We start from the raw sequence: 27,620 nt of genomic DNA, 5'->3' as shown, positions 1-27,620 counted from the left end.
GTGTGCCCGGAACTTGTGCTTCGCAACGGGAGAGGCCACAACAGTGAGAGGCCCCCGTCCCGCAAAAAAAAAAAAAAAAAAAAAAAAATAAAGAAGCAAGGCTGGGAACATCATCTAATTCTACACAAAGTGATACAATCTAGAACCTCTTTTGATGCTGAGCAGGAAACAGTGCAAAGTGAAATAAATTTTAATTCTGAAATGAAAAAATGACTGACTTGAACAAAAAATATGATTGACTCATTTTAACAAAATGTTAAATAAAAATGACGCTCAAAAAAAAAAAAGAAGAGAAGAGACGGCAAAAGAACATTCCAGGCAAGGGGGAAACACTGGAGCAGTGCAGAGCATGCTTGAGAAGTTGTGGGCAGTTCAGCAGCCAGGATCCAGGGTGAGGGCGATGGTAGAGGGGACAGGAGAGATGAGGCTGGCAAACAGTGGAGCTGGACTGCAGGGGCCTAAACTCCCTGGAATTGGCTCCAGTGACAAAATGGTGTCTGCAGGGGGTTGAGGAATCTCATAAAGATGGTGCTCAGGAAGTAGAGTTGGACCTGCAGATACAGGTGCTGGACAGCAGCTGTTCCCAGGCACTCTTTCTCTGGTGGCCCATGGTCTCCAGCCACTGATTCTCTCTGCAGACTGCATCCTCTGCTCCCCCATGGGGCCATCTCTGGTCCTGACTCAACCTAACCTGTAGGCCAAGCATCTGTCACCACAGCCTCTTAATTCTTGGTCCCAACTTAAAGGAGGCAACTCCATTAGCTAGCGGCCAGTCAATGGACTGGTTTCCCCGTCAGGCATCTGACCTGGTATCATCAGCTGTTCTGGTGTCGGGAAGGGTCATATGGTAAAAACCTGGCCTTCTACAGAGAGTGTAGTGCTATGGGGTAGGGAGTTTAAAGAAAGGGGTGTGGACTGGGCAGCCCCTCCAAACGTGTCCCCTTCCACCAGTGGGGGTCAGTGGGAGCCATTATATTTTTAACATAGGAGAAGAACACAATCACAGCTGAGATTTTAGGTTACTCTCCACCACGTGACTGAAGATGAAGGGGAGGTGCCCACACAGATCAAATGCCTTCCACGTACCAAGCACTACTCTAGATGCTGTGTGCATATTCCCTTATTTCATTTTGACAAGAGTCCATTTCACTCGTGAGGAGACAGAAGCGAAGAGGCTTGGAGATGTGAAGAAGTAGCTGGCCCAAAGTCATACAGTTAGTAATGGAAGAATTGTGATTTGAACCTAAAACTGGACAAGACTTGAAATCATGCTTTCCCACCAACCAAGCAGGAAATCAGCGAGGACAGCCTCTCATGGATGTCTGCAGGCACCTCATGTGCCAGAGTCCACACCGAGTCTACCAGCTCCTGCCTACTCTCAGTTCCTCCTCCTAGGACTTTCATCTCTGTTAATGCTCTCACCATTTACCCAGTCATCCAGCCCCAATCTCTCTAAATCTGTTTCCTTCTCTGTAAAGCAGAGATTATAACGGTATGTTCCAAAGGTTGCTGTGAGAACTAAATAAGACGGTTCTCATGGAGTGCTCAGAGCCGAGATTGGAGCTTGGCACGTGTGTCCACAGAATGGACAGAGCGATTGATTGGATGTGGGGACAACAGGATCCTGACTTGGAGTTTTATTTATCTAATGCAGGAGTTGGCAAACATTTTCCGTGAAAAACCAGGTAGCAAATATTTTCAGCTCTTGGGTTATACAGTCTCCTTTGCAACTGCTGAAATTTGCCACTGTAGGGAAACATCAGCTGTAGCCAAGACAGAAGTGAATGGGCGTGGCTGTGTTCCAAGAAAACAAAATGAGCAGGGGGCTGATTTTGCCTGAGGGTAGTAGTTTGCTGTCTCCTGGTCTTTTGCCTTGGCTCCTTCCATGAGGGTGGAGCCATGTCTGTTGAGTTCATAGATTTTCCTCCAGGTCTAGCACAATGCCTGGCACGTGGTAAATATGCCATAAATATTTGCCAAAGGAATGATTAAATGAGGGAAAGCAAACAAGAACAAAAGTGGCTGAGAAGGGGCAGCATGTTAAGGATCACCTGGGTGTCAGATGCAGGGTTCAACGCAGGAAATAGGAACCACACTAGGGATTTTAGGCAAAAAGGTGGAATTACAAACTTGCTGGAAGGGCTGGAAGAGCGGGCTCTATGCTGGATTTCCGGGAATGACTCCCAGACTGTGGCAGAACTGACCTGCCAGGAGGGCAGCCACCTTTCCCACATTCAGGGAGGTGGGACTCAGGAGGCTGCCACTGGCACTGTTGACCTCATGAACATTGTAGCTGCAATACGATGGTCAGAATGTGGTCAGAAAGCTGGGAACATCTGCCTGCATGTTGGGATGTCGAGCTTAGCCACTGCCACCTCCTCAGTTAACTCTTGACACCTATGAAGCTGGAGATTGGACCTCAGTGGCCCCATGACCTTGCTTTCCAGCAGAAAACAGAGAAGATCTGCAGGAAATTGGCTTCTGCTTCACTTCTGCCTTCCCAACTTTGCGTTAATATGTCTCACTGGTATGGCCTGATTGACACTCATGATCCTCATGGTAAGGGAGTCTGGGAAATGTAGTTTTCTTTGCTTCCTTGATTCCACAGCACCGGGAGGCATCACAGAAAGATGTGGGAATGGATGCACACCACGTTCAGCCCCACCTGTACATTCTGGTGATCTACTGCTGCAGAACAAGCCATCCCAAACTTTAGTGGCTTAAAACCAGTCATTTATTTTTCTCAGAAATTTGACATTTGGGCAGGGCTTGGTGGGGGCAACTTGTCTCTGCTCCATGAGGCGTCAACTGGTGGTTTAGCATGGGCTCCACGGTGTCAACAAGCCCTCACAGCCTCCTGGGAGCGCAAATGGAGAGGAACCAAAGCCCTCGGCAAGAGCCCCAGCCGAGCTCCTGGACAGCAGCCAGCATCAACTCACCAGCCGTGTGGACGTGCGTAAGCCATTGGGAAGGCGGGTCCTTCAGTCCCAAGGGGCTGCCCCAGCTGATGCCGCATGGAGCAGAGATGTCCCTGATGAGTGTTGTCCAAGTCGCAGACTCGTGAGCAAAATAAATGACTATTTCTATTTCTGCCACTAAGTTTTGGGGTAGTTTGTTTTGCGGCAAAAGATCATCAGAATGTGCAGGTTGTGCTGAATGTGAAGGAGGGAGGGGGACAGACGGGGCGATCAACAAGAACCGAAGCAGCCGACGCCAGGGAGGGGGAATGGTTGACCTAAATATAAGCCAAGTTCACTTTCCTCCTGCACCCACAGCACTGAGACATACCAGCTTTCTAACTGATGCTTTCTGAAAATCAACCCAATGTGGTTTGGGCTATATCTGCCCAGCCAGCAGGCCAAATCTTGGGCTGAATCAAGAGCCCTTTATTCTTGTAAGAATTGCTGCCTGGGGGCTCTTTGTCTCTTCCAGAAATTGCCTCTCAGCAATTTTTGATCATGGTCGAAAGATTTAGATTTTGAAATTGCCAACTGTCATAAAAAGGCAAGACTGATCTGCTGTGTTCTTACTTTTACAACCAGCTTCCAAGATAACTCAGGTGATTTCCAAGTACAGGGTTGTCACATACAGTTGTGCCAGTTGTATACTGCACAATTCTAGGGGGCACCATTTGCATTCTAGTCATGATCTCTTGGCATATTTATTACAATAGTTTTCTGGCAGGTGGCAGCAAAGTGTCTTGAGGTAGAGTAGCTTTTTCTAATTTGCAAAAACGCAATTTATAGCTAGTGGCAAGAGGCATAGGGACAAAACTAGTGTCTAATAAATCTTCGGCCAGTGGCAGGGGTTAGTAGGAGAAAAGGAAGAAGTGGGGAGGAGTAGTAGGATTGGCCAGGGGGGCCCTTTGCTCCTCCAAAACAGGTACCCAAGAGAAAGAAGTGCTGAGATCTGTGGGGTTCAAGATTCAGCTTCTTGGGGCCAGCAGGGTTTTAGAGGAGGCAGGATTTGGCCAACAAAAGAAGAGTACTCAGGAGAAGCAGAGAGAATCAGCTACACACTTGCCCTGAAAAGTTGAGATTTAAGGGCTCACTGGAATAAGTAAATAATGACCCTTTGTGGAGAAATGGGGATGAAGAGAATGAGTGAATATCTGAATAAAATTTCTATGGTTCTGGTGGGGGTGGGGAGCAGAGGTAGGGGAAGGAAAAAGGACAGTGATTGCCATGGGAACGCACTGTTTAAGCGGAGGGTACCCAGTCCACTGCCGGAATTCCACACTACCTCTGACCACTCTGGTTCTGGAAACCTCCATTAGTCAGGAACCAGTATCATAACTCATAGCAATAGCACAGCTTCTGAATGTCAAGGTGGATTACATGATGCCTTTCTATTTCAGATATTATAGACTGCAAAATCTTTGCAGTTGAAACAATGTTCTCCATTTTGCATTTGATTCTGAAAGAGAGTCCCAGCCAAGCACAGCTTTTTGTTTTATCTATGTATCTTCCAAGGTCTCCTTTGGCTGTGCACTGTTGCTTTTGTTCTTGGCTTGCTGTTTTAAGTACAGCTTTGCTACATTTCCATTTTCCCTAGTATTCAAAAACTAGTACTTATTTGAATTAAAGCAGAAAAATACTGAATAGAATGAAGCATTGCTTTCCCCCTCTCAAACATGGTGAGGTCATGGTTTAGTGATAGCAGTGACAATGATGAATGCCTTGCACTTTCACTTAGAGACCTTCAGGAATGTATAAACAAATATTTTCCAAAATGCACAGGTGAGGGAGGAGGTGAAGTGGTTCACACAGGATTGGGCTGATTACGGTCTGATTCCTCTTTCACTTCCCAATTATCTCACAAATTATGCTTTGGTGAACAGGACTGGAGCTGTGCATATTTTAAATCAAACTAAAGTCCACTGAAGTAGGAAAATTATGCATTTTACGTAAATGATGTGGGCAAATTATTATTCAATTTTTAACAGGGTTTTTCCATCACTTTGCTGTGCACAATGTAATATGGTTAATTTACCAGAAAGCATTGTTATTCATTCCCTAATTCTCTATGCAACTGCTGCCATTTGCTTACCATTTCCTCACTGCTCTCTGGGAACTGACACACCTTCAGGCTCCATTTAGGGTGGTTTGTGTTCCAGGGTAATCTCTAGGGGCTCCGCTCACCCCTTGGGAGGAGTCTGAAAACGAAAGGATTCACACACCTGGATTTAGTTTCTGAGTGGCTTTAAATGAATCCTTTTGTACACACACACAAACACACTAAAATCTCTTGCTATTTATTAATATTTCCCCACAGTGTTACACGTACGTCTTCTGTTAAAAACACTATCTGAATAATACCCATTTCATTCTCTTACTGCCAATTAGCTGCTCATTGATTATTACATAGCAAGCACTTGAAAATTAACCAAAGGGAAAAGAATTCCAAAACAAAACAAACAGAATACCTTGCAACAGCTAGCATATACCTTCTTTCATGAGTTTACATATTGCTTGATGATACAAGCAAAATAGCCTCATAAATGGGAGGAGAGGTAAGAATGAAATGGGGTCATCAATGGGAGAAAACTCCCTACTAATTGTTATTAAGAGAGGAAGTGAGGCCTTATTATAAGCCCCTTTTCAGGCAATTCTCTTATTCTCGCACTCTATAAATATAGTCCAAACCACATTCCAAAGCCCTGCCGGAAACCTTACTCTCTGTCCTTTTATGGTATTATCTCCCATCCCTCCAGGTAGCAGTGCACTAATCAGAATAAATGATGTACCTACATACCTTGTAATGTTTGCATTTGTGGGGAGGAGGGATAAGAAGAGATTTAGATTTTTCTTTGCTTCGTTTTGGTTTCTCTTCATTTAGATGCATCTGCTGAGCACCTTCTATATTTAAAGCAAGAGCTGGACCCTAATGGGGTTGGGGATCAGAAGGAAACACATCCAAAGGCAAAAAACACTGAGCTTACCATTAAGCATTACATAATCCACCTTGCTTGTCCTTTAGGAACACCTCCTCTAGGAAGTCTCCCATGCACTCCCCATTCCGGGCCATCTGGCACTCCTTTGCTGCCACCCGTCTTTCCTCCCAACAGAGAGCTTATTGCAAGTATCTCTTATGAGTCTCCATCCTCACTGGACTGGGGATACTAATTGTCTCTTTGGCTTTCTAGTGCTAAGCACAGGGTCTAACCCATAATAAGTACTCAACAAATGTTTGCAGAAGAAATGAATGGTGAAGTCCTTGCACATACCCAAAGTCATCTCTCCGGTCATCCCATTGCCTTGAAGAGCCCTGGCAAAGGGCTCCTTTCACATCCCAGTTCTGGTTTCTTCCTCCTTGACCAACATTTCCACCCCGTCTACTCCCATTTTGCTGCCATCTTGTACCAGCAGGCTGACCTGACCAAACCTTTACTTCCAGGCAGCTCTGGATGGTTTTCCTCTTCCCATTATCAAACCCTCCCATCTTCTGTCCCATTCTCAGTCAGGGGGCTATTGTTTGCTGGGTGAAAAAGGGAATCAAAGAAAGAGAATCCATATGGATGGGGGTTAATGTTACCTCTCCCGACTACAATATTTTCATGTTAGCAGTACTATTTTATGGACAACATCTTCATGCGGTGTGGTTCTCAAGTGGGGCACATGCACTCCCTGGGTCATGCAGAGGTTTGCCAGGGATACTACAAGCCATAGGCTGGTTAACAATGCACAGACCTGAAGGATGGGAAAAGTATTTTATATGAAGATGAAAAATGGATGTCTTAGGAAAAATACCAATTTTTCATAAAATGACTAAGTTAGAATGAGACTTTGAAGGCCCCAGGTCCCAGGGGGTACAGGTTTATTCCCATTGATGTTGGAGCGAGTTCTGGGGCAAGCTTCGGGAAGCACTAACGGTGTTCATTTCAGGCTACAGACTGGGGCTTCAAATCATGTATGGACAGTGGTGAGCCCACATTCACAATGGCAGCGCTAGTGCCTTGGGCAGCTCACAGCAAATCCCGGGATGCTCAGCAGGCCCTTAGGTGTGTTATTCTCAGGTCTACCTTTCACTCCACAGGACGGCATCACCCATCTAGCCATCCACCCACTCATCCAACATCGACCATCAGCTCATCACTGCCCTTGGTGCAGAAGACTGGTGAACAAGTAAGGCAGTTTCTGTTCTCAAGGAGCTCACAATCTGGCAGGGAAAATGCATTAAGAGAAGAGTCATATTATTAAACATGTTATTAGAAGAGCAGTAAGTATTCTGGAAAGGAGTGCTGGGGGAGCACTCATTTGTCCCTGATCACATTCTCCTTAGAATAGTGCCTGTCGTACTGGAAAACCACTTATTTTTCTTTCCAGTCCTCAGAATTAATTTAAAAAATAAGGTATATCTCCACCCCCCCAATGGAATTCTGAATATTTTGCATGTTTGGAAAGAATGAGGTATGATTTAGGAATTTATTATGAAAAATTTCTGAGAATGTAGGTATACATTAATTATGAAGTTTCATTTGATATTGCAAAGATATTAGAGATACTAATTTTTCATTCTGTTGAAAAGTATTCAGTATTTCATGAAATACTAATTTCATTCTTCTCTGTGGTTACAATCTATATTTGAGAAATAAAGTGCATATACTATTAGTACCTGCCTTAGTAAATCTGTACCCCACAATATCATTTTTAGGATAAGAATTTGTTTGAGCTTCCTTTCTTCTTGCTCCCCCTTTTGCCCTTCCGGAATTATTTCCTCCCTCCCTCCCTCCCTTCCTCCCTCCCTCCCTTCCTTACCTCCTTCCCCCTTATTCTCTCCCTCCCTCCCTCCCAGCAAATATTTGGGAGGGCCTAATTGAATTCCAACAGTTTAATATATAGTGGTAAGAAAGCCAACAAAACTTATCTAAATCTATTAAAATACCTTTCGGCAATGAATCGACCAAACGCCATTTTATCCCAGTGCAACTTGTTAGGAAATGCCTATTATGTCAAGTGAGGTTCTCTTGTCCAGAGCCATGACAAAGGAGCAGATGACATGCCTCATGCAGCGGGCTTCAGTGCCATCCTCCTCTGCATCCTGCTGAAAACTTTACCTTCTTCAGGACTCATGAAAGAACTATTCCAATTAATACAGTATACATTCTTAAAGTCCCATAGGAAATTTCAGATAAAAATTTTGCAGCTCCAATACAACTAGAAAAGTCCTCTGGTGCCAAGATTTAACCACAGGAGGATTCCTGTCTTCCTCGAGGCAGGTAAACACCCTCTGGCGCTTGTCAGGGAATCTTCAGTTGTGTGGCTGTACTTGAAAGACTACGAATACATTTCACTTATCTTGTGGAAATGCCTGGTTCCTTACACACCTTTCTTCGCCATGCACGAGGTAGAGCAGAAAACATCTTGGCTTCAGTCTACACCTTGATACCCTAACACGGGGGAGGCCCTGCATCTACTGGTCCTCTCTCTGGTCCTCCTGGCCCTTCAGTACGCCATGAACAAAGCGGACTCGGAGGAGAGTGCGCGGACTGAGCACAGGTGAACAGAAATCATTTTGTCTCACTTACAACATCTGAGCTCTGGCAAGTTGTCTTCTCCAGTAGGTTTATTATTTGATTTTAAGAAAGTAAAAAGATGAATTGGGAGATTGGGATTGACATATATACACTGATATGTATAAAATAGATAACTAATCAGAACCTGCTGTATAGCACAGGGGACTCGACCTCACTTCGCTGCACGGTAGAAACTAACACAACATTGTAAAACACCTATACCCCAATTAAAAAAAAAAAAGAAAGTAAAAAGAACTAGATTATTAGGAAGCCTCCCTATGAAGCAGAGCAATGCCAGATGCCAGCTCTCCTCAGGGAACAGAGCAGGTCCTTACTCACTGCCAGGTTACGAAAGACAAAAAAATATTTCACCATCACTTGCCGCTAAGGCACCTTTCTAGATACAAGAGAACTTTTTGGTTAGTGCATTTAGTTTCCTAACCCCAAACTTCTAAAACTTTCGAGGGAGGGAGGCTTCTTGGGAGGTGTTGGGACTCCCTGGAGGTGGTGTTTCATTTGCCTGGACTGGTCTGCCTCGGCAAGATCTCTTGGCATCACATAAGTTTCTTGGAAGAAAAACCCTGAAATGTCTCTGATTTCTTCATATTTATAGCTACTCTCTTCCCTTTAGTCTGCAACCCTACTCTGTTTCAGAACGGTTCCAGAGAGCTGTGTTTCATAAGTGTGTCCTCAAGTTAACCCAAGTCTTGAGTTTTGCTTCATGTGAGAGAATCCAGTTAACTCAATTGATGAATTGAAGGCTATACTTTCAAGAGACTGCTTTCCTTTAAAAATCTGTTTAAAACAGGCTGTTATGACTTTTTCAGATCTTTTTGAATGACCAAGTCAAAAACAAACACAAAAATCCCCCAGGGAGTACTTGAAAATTATCCGACCTACTGGGATGTGAAGATGAAAAACAAAGTTATATCTTTAAAAATATCTAGAATGTGTTAATAAATTGCCCAGTATAGTGATAATAATTGTATGTAACAAGATCTTTGAAATTTTATCAATTTAGCAATTATATTAATACCAAAACCAATACCATGAAAACTTTGTTAGCCAGAAAATCCCTGTTTCACTTAAAAAATGTCAGAAACTTTCTAAATATAAAGGCTATTTCAGCAAGAAAACTGTCCTCTTTGTGTAATTCTACACGTCATCAGTGATCTTAGAATCCCAGGATCTCAGAAGTAGGAGCCTACAGCAAATCTCATCCAACCCCCTCATTTCTACAGACAGGACCTGAAAGGGAGAGATTCCAGGTGGCTGTTGAATGCGTGCAGCTGAATGAGTGCGGAGCCAGGCCCGGCCTGTTGGCCCAGTCCACCTACTGCCCCTTCTGCAACACCAGGCTGTTCCCCTGCTGAGCGACTTCATTACAGGGGTGGAGGGACACTGGGAAACATATGTACTGACTCCAGGACAAGAAAGACTCTTCTTGCAATTGTCTCTTTCTCCTACAAGTGGGACACAGAAAATTTTAGTTAGCAAAAATGCCTGATAAATTAAAATGTTAAGGTATGCCTAGTCTTGCTTTAACAATCCTCTGAATTAACTAGACAATAGCCCAGCCTTTCTTGGGGGGGAAAAAAAAACCCCACTCCAGGTGTTCTGAATGTTTCTGTCATTTGGAAATCATTGCACAATGGTTAAATTCTCCAGGTGACTCCTTACCACTTGGTATGGGACAGATATGTCACTCCTAGAGTACCTTCCATGATTTAAACAAATGAACAAAAAAAAATTCAAATGTAAAATGCTCTGTTTTTAATTACTAAATTAAGAAAGTTAAACAATTAAAAAATGTAAACTCACAAAGAAATCATAACAAAAATGGAATTAAGACTTCATAGTTGCCACTCAGTATTAAAAACTCAATAGAAATAGGGTTTTTGATTTGTTGTTAAACATACGTAATTCAAGGTTGGTACAAACAGCAACTAAAAATGTAATACTTTTTTTTTGTGCAACCCCATGAGATGTAAAGTAGTGCATAGTTATTTCACTGGAGGACCCTTGGACATAGAGAAAGTCATTTCATTAGCAGTACAGGACATTCAAACACTTATTTTACAATGGGAAATGTACGACCTCCCACCCTCACCTTCCCGTAAGGGTTAGTTGAATGAGAAAGTTTAGCAGGTTGCCACGACTACAGTGCTATGGGTTTTAGACCATTTAAATGTGGTTACAAGGTTTATTAAATTTAAAAAGTTGGAAACATTTCAGCATTCATGTTTTATACAAGAAGTTTGTGTGGTATCCATCTTCTAGTTCCCCTGGTAGTATTGGCCACTTGCTTGCTTTAAAGAGGCTCACTTTTAAGTTTCAAGAACAAATCGTAGTAAGTCGAAGCAAATACTGGAAACAGAACTTGTGAATTCAGCTCGGGGTGGGCGGGGGCTGCTGAAAAGAGTCAAAGTAACAGCCATCTACAGGCACAGTCATGAACCAAAAAAGTGCAATCCAAATTAAAAAAAAAAAAAAAATCAAATCACGTTTTGCAAAAGCCAAAGAACGAGGCCACTGGTTTTCAGAATAACACCGGTGCTTTTATGTTGATTTTCCAGTCAAATCCTCACTCTGGGTCCCGAAGCTCTGTGGCCCACGTCGGCCACGGTCTCCACGTTAGCACCCACATGGTGTATGTACAGGGATATATATATTATATATATTCATATTTATAAAAAAGAAAAAAAAACCCAAACACCTGTCCTGGTTGGTTTTTGTTAAAACATGAAAAAAAATTTTATTGTTTTAGACAAAGAGGCCACTTTTGGAAAATAATACTTTTTTTTTAGTTGAATCAGGTGAAGACAGAGTTAAAATCACATAGGATTTGCATTTTAAAAAAAGGAAAGCACTAGGATCGTTGGCACTGGAATAACTATTTACACTGAACAGAGGTTTGGCCTGTTACATAACATCGATACAACGCATTTTCCAAAGTCTGAGAAATAACAAGGTTCTGTCTCGTATGCTTCACAGAGGAGGTTCGGATCTGGGGACAAGTGTCATTAATGAGGGCCATGGAAGTTCGTCAGCTTCAGAGTCACATGCAATCTGATCCTGGACAGTTCTCGCTGCTCTCCTCGGGGCAGCTGGCTACGGAATTGAAAGCTAATGGGGAGGGGGCGGGGAAGCCTCTCGGCCCAGGCCTCTCTCTGCAGACCCAGGTCTTACAGGTTTTCACCAGGCTGATACTGGGGCTCTGTCGCGGTGAAGTAGTCTTCCAGGAAGCCCTGCAAGTACTCGAAAGTGGGCCGCTCTTCGGGGTCCTTTTTCCAGCAGTGGATCATGAGCTCATGGAGGGAGATGGGGCAGTCCTGCGGACAGGGCATCCTGTAGCCGCGTTCCACCTGCTCCAGCACCTCCCGGTTGTTCATGCCTGCAAAGACAAGGGCCATGAGAGCGGGCGCTCCGGGCTGCCCGGCCAGGGCCACACCGCCCCTGCACCTCCTCTTCCTTCTACTTGGAGCCTGCAGGTGGTTAAAACATGTTGAGGGCTGTCTTAAATTAGACCCTGTCTTTAATGGGCTATCACACCGCTCAGAAATAAAAAAAAGGACCTCACTACTGACACACGCAAAGCCCCAGAGGATGAATCTCAAAAGCATTATAAGTGAAAGAAGCCAGACACAAAAGGCAACGTACTGTGTGATTTCATTTATATGAAATTCTAGAAAAGGTAAAACAACAGTGATAGAAAGCAGATCAGTGGTTGCCAGGGGGTGAGGGGGAGGTGAATCCTGCAGAGGGGCCGCAGGGAACGCCGAGGAGTGATGGAAACATTCTGTATCAGCAAACCATCCCCGTAAAGGCCAGATGGTAAAGATTTGAGGTGCTGTGGGTTGCATACGGTCTCTGTCGCATATTCTTCATTTTATTTATTTTTCTACAACTCTAAAAAGGTACAACACAAAAACAGGGTGGGAGCCGGATTTGGCCCAGGGGCTGTAGTCTGCCAACACACGTTCTGTATCCTGTATGTGGAGGTGTGACTATTTATGTTTGTCAAAACTCATTGAATTCTTAAAATTGTTGAATTCTATTGTATGTAAATTACACTTCAATTAAACTGAGAAAAATATGAATGAAGCAGATAAAAACAAATCCACGGAATGAAAAATACACTGTCTTTTGTTCACAGGATCCATGAGCTCCATTGATGAACTTCATAAATTGGCTGTCCTCGCGCCTGGGCAAAAAGCTCTTGGTGCCCCGCTGTCTGAGATCTGACATCACGCCACCACGCTGGGCACCATCCAGCCCAGCGACCCCTAGGTGCCCTGAGGTTTGATGACTGCCATGGGGAGACAGGGCGTCTGTGTTTACTGATGACCTTGGACAGGCCATCTATCATTGGAGACCTTTGCGACCCTCCGGGGAGAGCTGCCTGATAGTGAAACATCGGGATGCCTGGAGCTAACAGGAGACATTCTGGGAGATTGCTAACCCTCTGGAGAATGCAACCTCCCTGCACGTTGGCCTTCTTGACAGAACAGGAAATACCACACTTGGGGTGAGCCGAACGCCCTGACCCCTTTCCCAATCACTGCCGGGCTCTCTTCTCTGGTTTTCCTTCCCTTTTCTGCCATATCATGTTCTGCCATTGCCTGCCAAGCCCTTGTATGTTTTGGCTGCTCCTTGGCCCTGAGCCTATAATCCTCTCCAACTTCTGACCCAGTTAATTTACAAAAGCAAGAGCCCGAGTTCCAGCCATTCAAAAATCCAGATTTCTTCCCCCCAGCTCTCAGGGATGTAATCAGCAGGACACAGTGCATACATGTAGCGGCTCCCTTTAATGCTGGAGGAGGTGGCAACCTGCTGGCTAGAACCCTGTAAGCCTGGCCAGAGCAGCTGGGCCCAGGTCACAACCCTGTCCCCCTGAGTAGGGGACACTCAGACTTTGGGATCTGTTGTCAGTTCTCTTTGTTGTTGCTTTTGGAGCTGGGTTGAACCCGGCTCCCGTGGCTGTCAAGCACAGCCCTGTCAGTCACATGCTTATCCAAACCCTTTCAGGATGCTTTCTTATTCTCTGCCACTGTAATTCCTTGAGGGGATAAAATCCGTGTATTATTCCTGCTGTGTTGAAGTACGCCTTCAATTAAATTATTCTAATATAACCTTGGTCACATTTCGGGGTTGACCCTTATTTTAGTGAGAGAGGCTCGGTGAGTGAATCTGGGTCCCCTGCCTCTGCACCATGCCTGTCTTTACAGGGGCCCACTTCAGCTGGATGTTCAGTCAGCTCTGAGGCTTATGACCTTAAACCCTCCTCCAACTACTGAAAACTCATTTTGACAACTCGGGATGGAACGGGGAGCTGGAAGCAAGGGGAGACACTGGAGTGTCCTCCGGCGCTCTGGACAAACCAGGCCACGGGACGGGGACCAGCATGTCCTCATCCACGATCCCCAAATCCAACAAGCTCTGCAAAGCAAAAGTTCTGGAAACTCACTTGGCAGCAAAACTGATCCGAACTCACCTCATTCAGCCGTAAAGCCTGACCTGGTGTGAGGCTATCGACTGTTTCTCTTCATTCATACATATCGCTATATAAGTAAGAATGTGTTTGAACACAGAGTGCAGCCCCAGACTCTCCTAGGGTGTTATATAAATTATGGTCTAAGCACTGTATGGACTTTCTAAAAAAAAACAAAAACAAAGGAGTCAGACTCTGAGGCACATCCAGTCCCAAGGGTTTTGGCTGGGACGCTCCGGCATGAGGAGCCACCCCGAAAGGGTTAGGAAGAGGGCATAAGCACGTATTGGGACTGGCCTTCTCCAAAGCGTCTGCTTTGTATTTCAGTACAGACCTTGGTTTCATAATACCAATATCTCAGAAGCCACAGGTGGAAGGTCTAAAACCTCGGAAGGTGTGACAGGCCCTTCTGGAGGTGGTACAACCCACCCCCAGATGACTTCTAATGCTTTATTCTGGCACTGAGACCACCCAAAACCACACCACGGAGTTTAACTAATCATTCTCCTATTGCTCCGTGGCCCTATGTCAGTAAATGTTGCATGTCCTTGAAAAACAAACTACTCAAATGCAAAGATTGCATGTATATTTTAGAAACTCTTGATTCAGTCTCCACCAATGGAAAGTTTAATTGGCCACTTGGGTCAAGCCTGTTTTTCTAGTGCTCTGCCTGAGCCTGGGACACAGCAGACGCAGCAGCTTGACCCTCAGCATGTAGCGTCTCCCGAGGCAGCCTGCTTCCCAGGCAGCTGTGAGCAGGGACGGAGCTGGCCCTTGGCCCACGTGGGACAGGGCACCAGCAGCCTCGCCGCCAGCTCCCGTGCACACTCTCCACCTCCTTTCTGCCTGCACCCTCTTCCTGCTTCTCCTCTTTCCCCTCTCACGCCTCTCCCCAGGCTCCCCGAGCATGGGGAGCACACAAAACCGATTCCACGCACCAGGCCAAAGAGAAACATACCAACGTCAGCCTTGCTGGAAAAGTGGGATATAAGACAACGCACTTGGCTGACAATGACAATGTGAATGGGGCTGGCTCTTTTCCAACCAACCATAAGCCAGAAGTGGATCTGGCACCTTCACGACGGGCCTCGGCAGCAGTAACCGCGCAACCAAGACATGCCCACTCAGCAAGGCTTGGGTCAGTTTTTATTTCACAAACAACAGCCTGAATAAGTGGGTTGTGTTCCTACTTTTTAAGAAATAGTACTCTTGGGCTTCCCTGGTGGCGCAGTGGTTGAGAGTCCGCCTGCCGATGCAGGGGACACGGGTTCGTGCCCCGGTCCGGGAAGATCCCACATGCCGCGGAGCGGCTGGGCCCGTGAGCCATGGCCGCTGAGCCTGCGCGTCTGGAGCCTGTGCTCCGCAACGGGAGAGGCCCCAACAGTGAGAGGCCCGCGTACCGCAAAAAAAAAAATAAATAAAAAATATAAAAAATAGTACTCTTGGCTCTAAGAACTTTGAAAAATCATATTTAAGAATTTCTTTTTAGCAAAAATGGATTTTCCTCTTTATACTATTTCATGTTTTCTTTTTAGATGGCTTCATATTTTTGTTACAAAGAAAACTGTTATTTCCCCTCTTTTTAGCCACTTTTCCCAAGACGTTGTCTTTATCCAACACCTGGGAGGTGAGGGCCAGGGACTCGGAAGGGAACACACACAAGACTGAGTGCCAGGGCGGTCAGCAGAGTCCCGAGGGACACGGGAACACTGGAAGAGAAGAATCTTCGTATCTTACTTCCAATTGAGGAAGCAGACGGGGGGTGGGCAGGGATGGGGGCAGCGGTGGAGGAGGGTGCCTGGGAATGTTCTGCCTTTTTCTTCCTTCTTCAGTGGGGAGAAGGCCAGGGGAGAAACAGAAAAGATAGAAACTTTAAAATATGGTGTATGTTTCAGGGAAACTTTGTCACCAACAGTTCTCAGTGGAAGCTGCAGTAGAGACTGTTTTTCAATAGGAGGGTGGTCTCCACCAGCCGGTGGGGTCTCACCATGGGAAGTGTCATGGCCACAAAGCCCCCCCAGGGTGTGTTGCCTGGTCCCCAACCTCCGCGTCAGAGAAGGGGCGCAGGGCTTGGCGGCCAGCGAGCAGACACGCTCTCTGTTTTCACTCCAGCCTGCCCTCCTTTGCTCCTACCTCAGCACTTCCTTACACCTTCCTGCTCTCCCTGGGGTCAGTCAGGAAAATGGGCCATCTCCACTGGTCACTCTCACAGGGAACAACCCAGTGGGCCTCAGTTCACAGAAAATCTGTGTAGTCTTCTGTGCTGGGGTTTGCTTTTCAAATTGCTCTTCCCTGCATCTTCCATGACGGCCTCTTGTCACCCTGCATTTCAGGCTCTCAAATGTGGTCACTAGTAGCATCCTTTCCAGTTGGTCTGCCCCAAACCCTGCAGCTGAGATTCTCTGGCCGAGTGGACTGCATTCACTTCCTGCCATTATGTCTATATTATCCTTCCAAATCATGCTGCTGGCTTCCTCGAGGTTCCCGAATTAAGGTCCAGTTTCCAACTCTCACTTTGCAACCCTTACTACGTATGGTTGCCAACAATGTCTGCTTTCACGTGTGTGTGTTTTCCTTCCCTCTCTCCTTTTTTTCCCCCTCCCTCCTTTTCTTTTACACTTTCCTATTCCTCTTCCTTGAGCTAGATATTAACTCAGTGGAGTCTCCTCGCTTTTCTTTTGGATTTTTTTTTTTTTTTTTGCGGTATGCGGGTCTCTCACTGTTGTGGCCTCTCCCGTTGCGGAGCACAGGCTCCGGACGCGCAGGCTCAGCGGCCATGGCTCACGGGCCCAGCCGCTCCGCGGCATGTGGGATCTTCCCGGACCGGGGCATGAACCCGTGTCCCCTGCATCGGCAGGCAGACTCCCAACCACTGCGCCACCAGGGAGGCCCTCTTTTGGATTCTTTAGGGAAGAAAACAATTCATTTTCGTTGTCAGAGCCACTTCATTACTTCGACTCTGTGTCTCTCAGCAGGTGACTCGACTTCCCCTGGCCTCAGTTTCTCCACCTGTCAAGAGGATACCTCCACATTCACTGTGCTTTTAGCTCTTTGAAAAAAAAAAATGTCTTCTATGAACGGAAGGTGTTGGGCTTTATAGCTCTCCGTTTGTGCAGCTTCCTAATATGGATCTCCGAGGGGCCATCTCTACACAATAGAGGATCTTCACTGTTACCCGTTCAGGTTTGCATCTGGATTGGACTAGGGCTTGCGAGAACCTGGATTTTTGTGCCATGTTTATAATGAAGCACTTTGACAGTGGGAACGATGCTCAGGTTCCCAGATATCCAGCTTACTTTAGCAAACCGAGCTTTCCGTTGAAATGAAATTAGACTCTATTGTGCATAAGGGTTTCCGTCAGAGGCTCCCCCTGGCTTCTCTGCGTAAACCCTGGAAAAAGCCCTTCTTCTGTTTACTTGTCTGCTGAGCATTTCTGGGAGTGCCGCGAGGGAGCAGGGAATGGTGCTTGCTCAGCCCGAGAGCGTGCTATCAGATCGCCGTGTGCTCTAGTTATCTTACCGGGCTACAACTGGGACGCTTCAAGTTAGGTTTTGGTTATGAGATCAAAGTACAGATTTTGGGCAGATAGGTGTTGCTCCACGAGTATAGCTGAAAATAAAGGAGTGACCTTGAGAAGGCAAAATGATGACTAGTTTTGTTTCTCTTTCCGCATCTTAACCAGATAAGCTCGGGACAGCTGTTTTTATTAAGCCCACTCTGTTAATAAATACAGAAATGACGGCTACTCAGGTGCCATAACACACAAACGTTGTTTAAAGTTGATAATACAGTATCACGAACAGCTCCTTTGTCCCAGAAACGTGAAAAAGGGACAGTGAGGGTAAGGGTGCCCACGGGGAAGGCCACGGAAACGCGCAGCGGTAGGTTAGAGCTGCCCTCTTCTCCTGCACTCTCCTCCCGCCCTCTCTCCTGCATCTGCCACACTGGCCCAGAGAAACGTTGTGGGGGGAGGTGACAACACGACTCCAGGGCATTTCAGGAAGGATTCCCTCTGGAGGGAACACCAGGAGCTGAAAGAAAAAGCCTGCAGACTGTGGGTGGGGGCAGGGAGGACAAAGCACCCTCGGCTGAGATTCGAAGATTCACCCCACCTCCCATTCTCCTGGCTGCAGAGTCCTAACTTCTTCCCACCCCAGGAGAAACCTGTTCTTGTCATCATGCTGGGCACAGTGGATATGAGAGTGCAGGAGACAATGACGGGCTGCTGAACACAGAGGAATTTAAGTCTACACTTCAGGCTCTGTCTGAGGCATCTGAGTGGGACAGAGGGAGGACAAAGGTGGAGGCTTCTAATTCTTTTAAGGAAAATGCTATACATTCACTATTTATCTTCCTCTTCAAGTCATTATCAAGTGACTAGATGCATTCACGGAAGTCAGGCAGCTGTCAGTTGTTAAAAGAGTTGAAAGTGCTTCAAATGGATGAATAAATGTGATACACGTAAGAGAATGCTCCTGCTTTGTCAGATCCTGCCGAATTCCCGAAGCAGGTGTTCAGTTGAGAGCCAGGGCACTGAATGGCCGGGACATTCTGCCTAGAACGGTGCTGGGATATGGTGTTTGAACGGATCACGGGGTCAGTTTCTCAGAGCAACTTTGAGGGCAGAGGCTACTTCGTGGCTGGGAAAAAAAATGCTATATTTATTTGTGGAGATGATGAAATAGAGCTGAAAGGCTTTGCAGGCTATGGGCAAAGTCTTGTTTTAAAAGCCTCATAGGCATAATCTTTTCTCCCCCTGCCTATATCCATCCATGCATGCATCCATGCATTCACTTAGACTTCCTGAGAGTGTACTATGGGGCAGACACTGTGCTGGGCATGCGGAACACAGAAAAGGAGCCCCCTTCTCAGAGTTCAGAGCTACTGGGAAATAGAGACACAAAAGACAAGGGTTTCAGCAGAGGTGTCCCCAGTGGCATGGAAGCAAGCAGAAGGCGCAACCCAGGAAGAGACATGGAGAAGGCTACACAAAGGAGGCGGTTTGGGCCGGGCTTTGAAGGATTCGTAGGCAGGGAGTGGAGCTGAGAAGAGAGACTTGTTTTAAAAGCCTCATAGGCATAATCTTTTCTCCCCCTGCCTATATCCATCCATGCATGCATCCATGCATTCACTTAGACTTCCTGAGAGTGTACTATGGGGCAGACACTGTGCTGGGCATGCGGAACACAGAAAAGGAGCCCCCTTCTCAGAGTTCAGAGCTACTGGGAAATAGAGACACAAAAGACAAGGGTTTCAGCAGAGGTGTCCCCAGTGGCATGGAAGCAAGCAGAAGGCGCAACCCAGGAAGAGACATGGAGAAGGCTACACAAAGGAGGCGGTGGGCGTTTGGGCCGGGCTTTGAAGGATTCGGAGGCAGGGAGTGGAGCTGAGAAGAGAGACTCGCGTGTTTGAGAGACATCTCTTGGTGCGAAGTGTTGGCAAGCGTCAAGCAAGAAATCACGTCTGGTCATGTCGCCCGCTCAAAACCCATCAGTCACTCCTCATCTCACTAACAGTAAAAGCAAAAGTCCCAACCATGAGCTAGGAAGACCCTACTGATCTGCCTGGGGCCTCTTGGCCATCCTTCTCCCCCTGCCCTAGACACACGGGCCTCGCGGCGGCTCTTCAGGGCCTCTGTGCTCCGGTTGCCTCTGAAGGGAGGCTCCTCCCCCAGGTATCGACCCTGAGCCTTGCTTCCTCAGATGTCATCTTCCTGGGCAGGTCCTCCCTTGCTACCCTCTATCCCCTTCCCCGTTTTATTCTTGTCCTTACCCATTACCACCAGCCAGTGCTGAATACATTTTGCTTATTTGTTTTATTGTCTGTCTCCTCTAAGGAATGAAAAGTTCAGGAGGACAGTTTTTGTCTTCTGGTTCACAGCTACACTCCTGGGGCCTAGACAGTACCTGGCATATAGTAGGTATTCAATAAATATTTGTGGAATGACTGAAGGGAAGAGGTATGAAGGACTGTGCCAAACAAAGGCTTCTGGAGTTTATCTGGAAGGCAAGGGGAAGCCATGGACTTGTTAACTAGTAGAGTTGGATAAGCGGGTCTGTGTTTTCCAGGATAACTCTGGTGGTGACAGTGATAGAATGGTGGGGGAGGGGAAGGGGGGAGAGACCGGAAGCCGGAAATTCTGTGAAAGGGGGTCACTGCACCAGAGGATGACAGCCCACCATGGGGCAATGGGGAAGTCACTTTCCCTTCCCCCTTGACCCCCATCCTCACCACCAGCCGAAGTAACTTTCCTGTGCGTGAAGGTGACAGAAAGCCACTCTCAGGAATGAAAGAGTTCAGAAAAATGTATCTCCACCTACTGCTCTTGAAACAAGAATTACTTGAAAATACACTCTAGCCAACTGAGAAATAACTGCATTGAGAAGTCAGGATGGAAATCACGGTGGAAGGGGACTAGGAGTCTGTCCTGGGTGCTGTCCACAGGCACGAGGACTCAGGGCAGCGGAGAAGCAGCCCCTCGGCACACACTGCCCACGCGGTCGCACCAACAGCCGGCGAGAACGCGGACAGGAAGGACCTTCCTCCCATGGCGACCCTGGGTGAAACTGAATGACTGTCTGTTCCTTAGCAGTTGTTCTTCTTCATTAAGGTCATCATCCTATAATTGGAATCCCTCTCTGTCAAAGGGATCGCTCAAGAAGAGTATACTGTGAGATTCAGAAGTCCAATTAAATGTGATTACAGCTGTGTTAAAGAACAAAAACAAGCAGCATCCACGGCGAGGGGCAGGTCAGGGAACAACTTTCCGTGGCTCCCATCACGCCCTCGCTGACATGGCCCCCCGGCCACCACTGCAGACTGGCCAGGCCTCCCTGTGGCAGCACCAGGCCCCTCATGACGGGCTCTGGCCAGGCTTTCCAGCTGCTGGTCCGGGTACCCCTGCCTCACGGCCTCCTCCGCAGACTAAGCCTGCGGCTCCTTGAGTGGGTGCCCTTCCACATGCCCGTCCTTGTCTGGGACCCTCTTCCTCAACTTGAGGGGGAAACCCCACATGCCTTCTTCTCCGTGAAGCTTCCCAGTCGTGGCCCCTTCTCTCGGCCGCCCTCGCAGAATTAGGGTGACTGTCAAAGCCCCCGGCACGTCAGCAGTTGCTCAGGGTGTGTAGCTACGCGCAATAAAGCGGACTTGGCTCCCCTGTCGAACTCCTTTGCCATCCTCACAGGATTCTGAGTGAAAGGCCCTTCTCAGGACCTGCTGTATGCAGATACCTGACTCAGGGGCCCCTCCCCCATTATCAGAATTAAGACTGGGGGCCCACGGTGGGTGAGTTCAAGTACTCCATCCCTCGAAGATGATTTCCTCTAAGGATAGAGAAGTAAGAAAAAAGGCTGATTTCTTACTGGATTTGATGCACACCTTATCCATCTGACTGTAAGCTCTATGAGTGCAGGGACTGAATTTATTTCTTTGCTCACTGAGTTCACTTAGCTCCAGCCACTAAAACGGCGTCTTGCTTGAGGACTGTTCTCATCAATGCTTGCTGAGAGTATGAATGCCTTGTTTATATTTATTTCCCAGGTCGAGCAAAATGCCAGGCCCGAATGAATGAAAATCCTAGCCTAAGTTGTAAAGTGAGGCCGCTTTCTTTATGCCAAAACCAAACTTGACAAAAGACTCTCCCTCAGAAACACACACCTGCCTTCCTTCTCCGAGGCTGCCGCCCCCCTCCCCGCTTTGTCTTGGTTTCTGCGTGTGACCCTGAGAAACAAAAAGCAGCTTTGTCTTCCTGGAAGGAAAGGCTTCACAGAAACGCAAAACGTTAACCTTCCCCCACAGCTGCATTTAACACATTGGGTGGCTGGAAACTTGGGGGACTCAGGAAGAGATTCATTCAAAATTCAGACAATAAAAAAAGAGGTGCCTTCACATCTTCAAATTCCAGAGACCCGCACATTCTCCCCCCTTGAGGAGCAATTCAAAAATGCCCGTGCTGTGCTCCAGGCCCCTCCAGGGCGGCCCTTTCTGCTGTGCTCGTTGGCTATTCCCAGAGCAGCTGCCCACTTGGTGCGTGCCGGGGGCAGCAGTCGCCACAGCATCAATAAAACTGCCTTCTGCCCGCATCTCTAACCGCCCAGTGCTGGTGCTTCAGAGACAGGGAATTTGTCAATTTTGCCTCTGTGCCAACCTGGCTCTCCTAGGAGTCCTGAGGCTACGACCAACCCAGAAAGAGATCTTCTTTACTTCTCTGCATTCTCCCAAGATGACCAGAAACAATCATAAAAAGGGAACAAAGGGATTACAAATTAATCGGCCCTCGCCGGCTCCTCTGACGGCAAAGATACGATTACAAACCCAGGATTTGCAAGAGCCTTCAATTCCTCATTAATCTCCACTATCGTTTCTGTCGCTGCTTTTTTATTTTTAAAAGCTCCTTTGTTAGGCAGGGAATGATGGGGAGCTAGGTTCTTTCTTCACTCAACAGTAACTGAAAAATATGTCCTTAACATTTCAGAAAGCAGATCGTCCCTGTGCTATAACCACTAAAGCGTGGAGGTAAAATGGCATGAGTATCCTTTATGTCACCATCTGTCTAAATTAATGAATTCAAGCAAGAATAACCTAAAACCCGTGGTTTCTTTGGAGAGCATGGCTCTGATAATCCAGAAAAATTCCAGGGCTTAAGAATCTCCCATGTCTTTACACTATACTTGCTTTTGTAGAGCATATTTTAACTGTTCAGAAACGTGCAGTGAGGGAGTTCCCTGGTGGCCTAGTGGTTAGGATTCTGGGCTTTCACTACCGTGGCCCGGGTTCAATTCCTGGTCTGGGAACTGAGATCCTGCAAGGAGCACGGCATGGCCAAAAACACCCTCCCCCCCCCAAAAAAAACAAACAAAAAACCCCACAAAAAACAAGACCAAGAAACGTGCAGTGAGTGGCTTCTAAATTGCGTTTCCCATGTGCCTCTGCTGTCTCCGGCCATCTGGAGCGGGGCCTGCAGAGAGGGAAGGTCCTGACATCTTCCTGCCAGGTTCACTCCATGGGTCAGTGCTACAGAGTAATCAGAAAGCAGTGAGGGCTTTTCTCCTCTTTCCCAGAAGTGTTTGCAAACTCCATTTGGGCAGAGGTTCTGCCAGTGACATTTCTGCCCTGGGAGCCAGGGACCCACACTCTTACTGAGAAGGGAGAGAACCCATGAACTGGGGTGGGCTGAAGCATTCACCAGCTACTAACTGCATTAATCCTGGCACACGATTCATGGTGGCTGCTTGTCTACATACCACGGGGGCTCTCACTTCTGCTTTTCTCTGGCTAAATACCTGTCCGTGTGCTTTAAACTCATGCTTGGCAGAAAGCTGAGGATGAGGCTTAGAAGGCAAACAGGGTGAAGGTTCCCCAAATGGTGCTGGGAGAGCATCCACCCAGGCCCATTTCTGCTGTGCCCTGCCCTTACCTGGGTACGGAACTCTTCCTTTGGTGACCAGCTCTGTAAGTAAGATTCCAAAAGACCACACGTCAGACTTGATTGTGAACCTCCCGTACAGGGCTGCTTCGGGGGCTGTCCACTTAATGGGGAACTTTGCACCTGCAGGAAGAACAGCAGGTTACTTGTCAGGCAGAGAGCGTGGCGCTGGGTGTGGGGCTGGGAAGGAAGAGCAGGTGGAAGTGCTTTCCTGGGATCAGGTTCAGAGAGGAGGATGGGAAGGAGGGGAGACAGGACACAGACTAGGACTGAGCAGCTGTGGGGTCTGCTTCTGGCTCTGCGACCTTAAGCAAGTCCCATCAAAGGGCTGGGCTTCAAGGCCGCTTAAAGTTCTGGCCTTTAGAACTTGAATCTACAAACCTATTGAAAGACATAGGTTTGGTCTGGAGGTAGGGCTAACTTGTGATTTAGGAAACTATATATTTTTTCTTTTGCTTTCAAATAAAGTTATATTTTAATAAATACATATAGTATTAAATCATACTGCTACTCTCAAGAATCCTTTAATATATAAGACCATAGTCTGCTCTTACTGAGGTACATAAAAACCAGATCAAGCCACCACGCTTCTCCCAGGGTGGAGACAATTTGCTGCCGCCCAGGTGTTACGCTGAGATGGGCTGTATTTACCCAATGCCTCCTACATCTACAGCAGAGAAATGACTTTGCCTCTGGCTACTTCCCCTGTACACTCTCTTTCTTCCTTCCACCCTTTCCCCTGATAGTGGCCACCTTTAATTCTGGGATAGGTTTTTCTTCTGCACTGTATGATCCCTTGCTTACCTCCCTACCTTTCTCCTACCAGCCAGACAGGGTACTATCTAATGTTTGTTTTTAAACAGTGGTTTTATCTCAATGACTGTCTTATGAGTCTGATTTCTCAAGACCAAGAAGGAAATTTTGTGCCAAAGTGGGTAGAATCTTTTCTTTCAAATGTCTCCGATTAAAAGAATCCTTTCTCTAATCAAAAAAGGAAGGGTGGGGTCCACCCTGCTTCTTCTGAAGCGAGATGTATATACGGGGAATTAAAATTGATTCAGCAGCCTGCACTCTCACACATTAGGCTCAGCAATGATAAAGCAGTTTCAGATATTTCATTGAACAAACTAAAAGGAAAACACAGGCAATTTTTATTAGTGATGTAAACACAATTATATGTTTAAAGCATGTTAGTTTTACTTAGGAACTCCTAAAAAAAATCATACAAAGGCTGACAAAATGAGAAATTCTCACAGTATCTTCTATGAAAAGCCATTATGTGTAAAACTGGCAAATGATTAAAATCTTTGAATTAGCAGGGTTTTAATAACCAGAGGTATGATAAATACAGCAATTAGATTTTTGTTTTAAATACAGTACATGATAACATCTTCAGCAAATCTACCCTGGCATTTTCTGGCAATATAATTTTCCTCTCCATCTCTTCTATGCCCGTGTGAAATGAAATTAAAAAAAAAAATCCTACTATTTTATTCTATTGCATCGCACATTAACACTGGAGCAGAGAAGTTATTCTATAGTTTTTCTTCCTTTTATGCATCGAGTTATTTTTAATTAGCTATGTTTCTCAAGCATAATTACTTATATCTTTGCTTAAGTGTTGCAAGGTCTGGTATTCTCTGAACAGTCATTTTGTTTTTAAAGTTTCTTTCAAAGCATTCTTTTCACACTTCCTATCCTCCAGCATTCTGTTCACGCAGCTTTGGACTCTGAGCCTCTGGGATTAATGTGATAGATTTTCTTCAGTGTCGAGAGCCGACTTTGCCCAGGACCAAACCTCAGCTGGAATTCTCTTATTTCAGAGAATTAAAGGTATATTAAATTCATTCCTATTTAAACCATCTCTTGAGCCAAATGGCTTGGAAATCTATGTCTGTCTCTGAAGCAAATAGAACATTTTTCTCCACTGTGCAGACACAAATCCTGCAAATAAAATGACAAGCAAAAAAAGCCTTTCTTCCCTTCTTGGAATCACTCCACGTTGCTCAAGATGTGAGTGTTGCTGAAAGTAAACTATTTAAAATTGGGATAAAGTCATTTTGGATTTTCTGAGAGAAGATTTCATAATTTCAGATTTAAAAAAAGCAATTATCAATATATCAGTCAGCTGTGCTAGTCTGGTTTATGATTTTCTCATTGTATCATCTACAACAAGAACTATAATATACAAACCTTCAAAATATAAGTTGAAACAAAGGTTGTAATGGATCTCTGATAGGAAATCATTTGTAGATATGTGAGTTGACTTATGAGCAGGAGCTTACTTACATAAATTTATTTTGCATTAGTTTTCTTTCTAAGATAAGCAATGTATTTATACCTAATACATTTTGGAGGGGAAAAAAATGAAGAATGTCTTTGTCTGATTTCTCCTACTTTGTTTTGGGCCCAAAATAGCAGCCACTGTTTTTTTTTTTTTTTTTTTTGTGGTACGCGGGCCTCTCACTGTCGTGGCCTCTCCCGTTGTGGAGCACAGGCTCCGGACGCGCAGGCTCAGCGGCCATGGCTCACGGGCCCAGCCGCTCCGCGGCATGTGGGATCTTCCCGGACCGGGGCATGAACCCGTGTCCCCTGCATCGGCAGGCGGATTCTCAACCACTGCGCCACCAGGGAAGCCCCAGCAGCCACTGTTGACAAAAGAAGGTTCTCTAAAGATAACTCACAGTTTCAAGGAAGACAAAATGTTAAATTAAAGCACTGATAAGCTGTTAGTGATTAAGTGAGGTTTCAGCTGAGAACTAATCCATGCTCACTCTTCTACTCATCTCATTACCTCAATTTCCCCTCATTTTCGTTTCCCCCCTCCCGAGGGTACAGATGCAGCTCCACATCAGGGAGAGTTCACCTGGGGCTCGGGCAGGGGTCTCTGCCAATGGCCATGCGGTTGCACACTGCAAACCCCCGTCTATGAGAACAGCATCCCTAAGGTTGCCCAGGATACCACCCTGCTGGGGGCTGGATGGGCTCTCTCCTTGGGCAAAGTTAGGAAACCTCAGAAGCCTGGAAGGAAGGACCTCCTAGGTGTAAACATTGCCTTTTCCTTCAAAATAAAGTTCTCCTCCCTCAGATTTTTTCATAGATATCACAGCAGGCATAAAGCCAGGATCAAAGCTGTCTTCTAATTGGTATGGATTTGTAGAAAAAAGGGGACAATGTCAGGACACCTACACCACAATGAACTTGGTGTTGTCATGTAACTAGCTGATGTGCTCTTCCTGAAATTCTCTTGTTTGGGAACAGGATTAGACGCCAACACAATTTCCTCTCCTCTGTACTTCACTGGAGGAAATAACAGCAGCCGATGCAGGTATGATGATCTGTGCCACTGATACCACAGGCTATGAAGGACCTGGAAACTCTTAGTGTGCTTGTTCAACGTTTAGGTGAACTAAAAAATACAGAAATTATCATCACTCTAGTTTTTATTTCTTACTGAATTAAACAGTTTAGGATTCTTTTAAGCCAACAGACAAAGGCCACTCATAATCTATATGTATTTATGTATGGACTTGAAAGCATCTTTTCCACTGATGTTTTCCAGGCAGTGTCTGCAGATTTTACCAACTTCCCAAGGTTAACTCATTGCTGAAAGCCTGACTTGGTGCTGTTATTGGGGCCCAGGTCCTGGAACCACTCTACAGGTAGAGTATCTTTGTACTTTGGTCATTTACCTCCCAGAATAGCAAGAGGACCAGCTAGCCTCAGGCTAAATCATTTTCTGTGTCGAGTAAACATAGCAGTGTTTTAAATAATCATTTCTTAGAGATACCTCACGCCTGCTTCTCTAAAGTCTCCGGAGATGTGAAACGAGTGGGCATCAGCGTTGTGACCAACAGGGGAATTCTACTCCCGTGGCTTCAGCGACTATCCTGACTCCAGTGATGCCTGCATTTGTATCATCCGATAGGACCTCCCCTCCTGAGTTCCTGACCCGTAAAACCAATTCCCTCCTCAGAGCCTCCACTGGGACCTCGTAGGGCCTCTCAAACACAGTATCCAAAATTTATCCCCCCCACGATTCTGCTGCTTTTTCAGTGTTTGCTGCCTTGTAAGCTGCCTAAGTGAGGACACCAGAATGCTGAGAATCCTCCTTCTGGATGCCGTGTCTATTGGTTCTTCACCGTGCACTCAGATAAGCAGCACGGAGCCTACCTAGAGGAGCTCGACAG

The 27,620-nt window shown here is 46.2% G+C and overlaps 1 protein-coding gene and 1 long non-coding RNA gene across 5 annotated transcripts in view; one reads left to right on the top strand and one right to left on the bottom strand.

Moving 5' to 3' along the window:
• LOC114486972 (uncharacterized) overlaps positions 1-19,044 on the top strand; it is a 56,021-nt gene extending 36,977 nt beyond the window's left edge. Inside the window, exons 4-6 of the long non-coding RNA XR_003681487.2 lie at positions 7,036-7,124; positions 12,672-15,144; positions 16,979-19,044. This is a non-coding gene — a long non-coding RNA (uncharacterized lncRNA). The remainder of the gene's footprint in view (positions 1-7,035; positions 7,125-12,671; positions 15,145-16,978) is intronic.
• Positions 11,241-27,620, bottom strand: part of FYN (FYN proto-oncogene, Src family tyrosine kinase) — a 219,264-nt gene continuing 202,884 nt past the window's right edge. For 2 of the 4 annotated variants that reach the window (XM_024115517.2, XM_024115516.2), the window contains exons 13-14: positions 23,422-23,553; positions 11,241-11,909 (exon numbers count right to left, since the gene is read on the bottom strand). In XM_024115517.2, the coding sequence (XP_023971285.1) occupies positions 11,701-11,909; positions 23,422-23,553 (341 nt within the window). In that variant the 3' untranslated portion in view covers positions 11,241-11,700. Of the gene's footprint in view, positions 11,910-15,496; positions 15,833-19,083; positions 21,329-23,421; positions 23,554-27,620 lie in introns of those variants that run through there. The other 2 variants (XM_055087549.1, XM_055087550.1) reach the window with 2 other exon arrangements.

This window comes from Physeter macrocephalus, chromosome 10 (assembly GCF_002837175.3).
Source record: "Physeter macrocephalus isolate SW-GA chromosome 10, ASM283717v5, whole genome shotgun sequence".
In the NCBI taxonomy this organism is placed as follows: Eukaryota; Metazoa; Chordata; class Mammalia; order Artiodactyla; family Physeteridae; genus Physeter; species Physeter macrocephalus.
The sequence above is the reverse complement of the archived record's forward strand: the minus strand, read 5'-3'. Positions and strand labels throughout refer to the sequence as shown.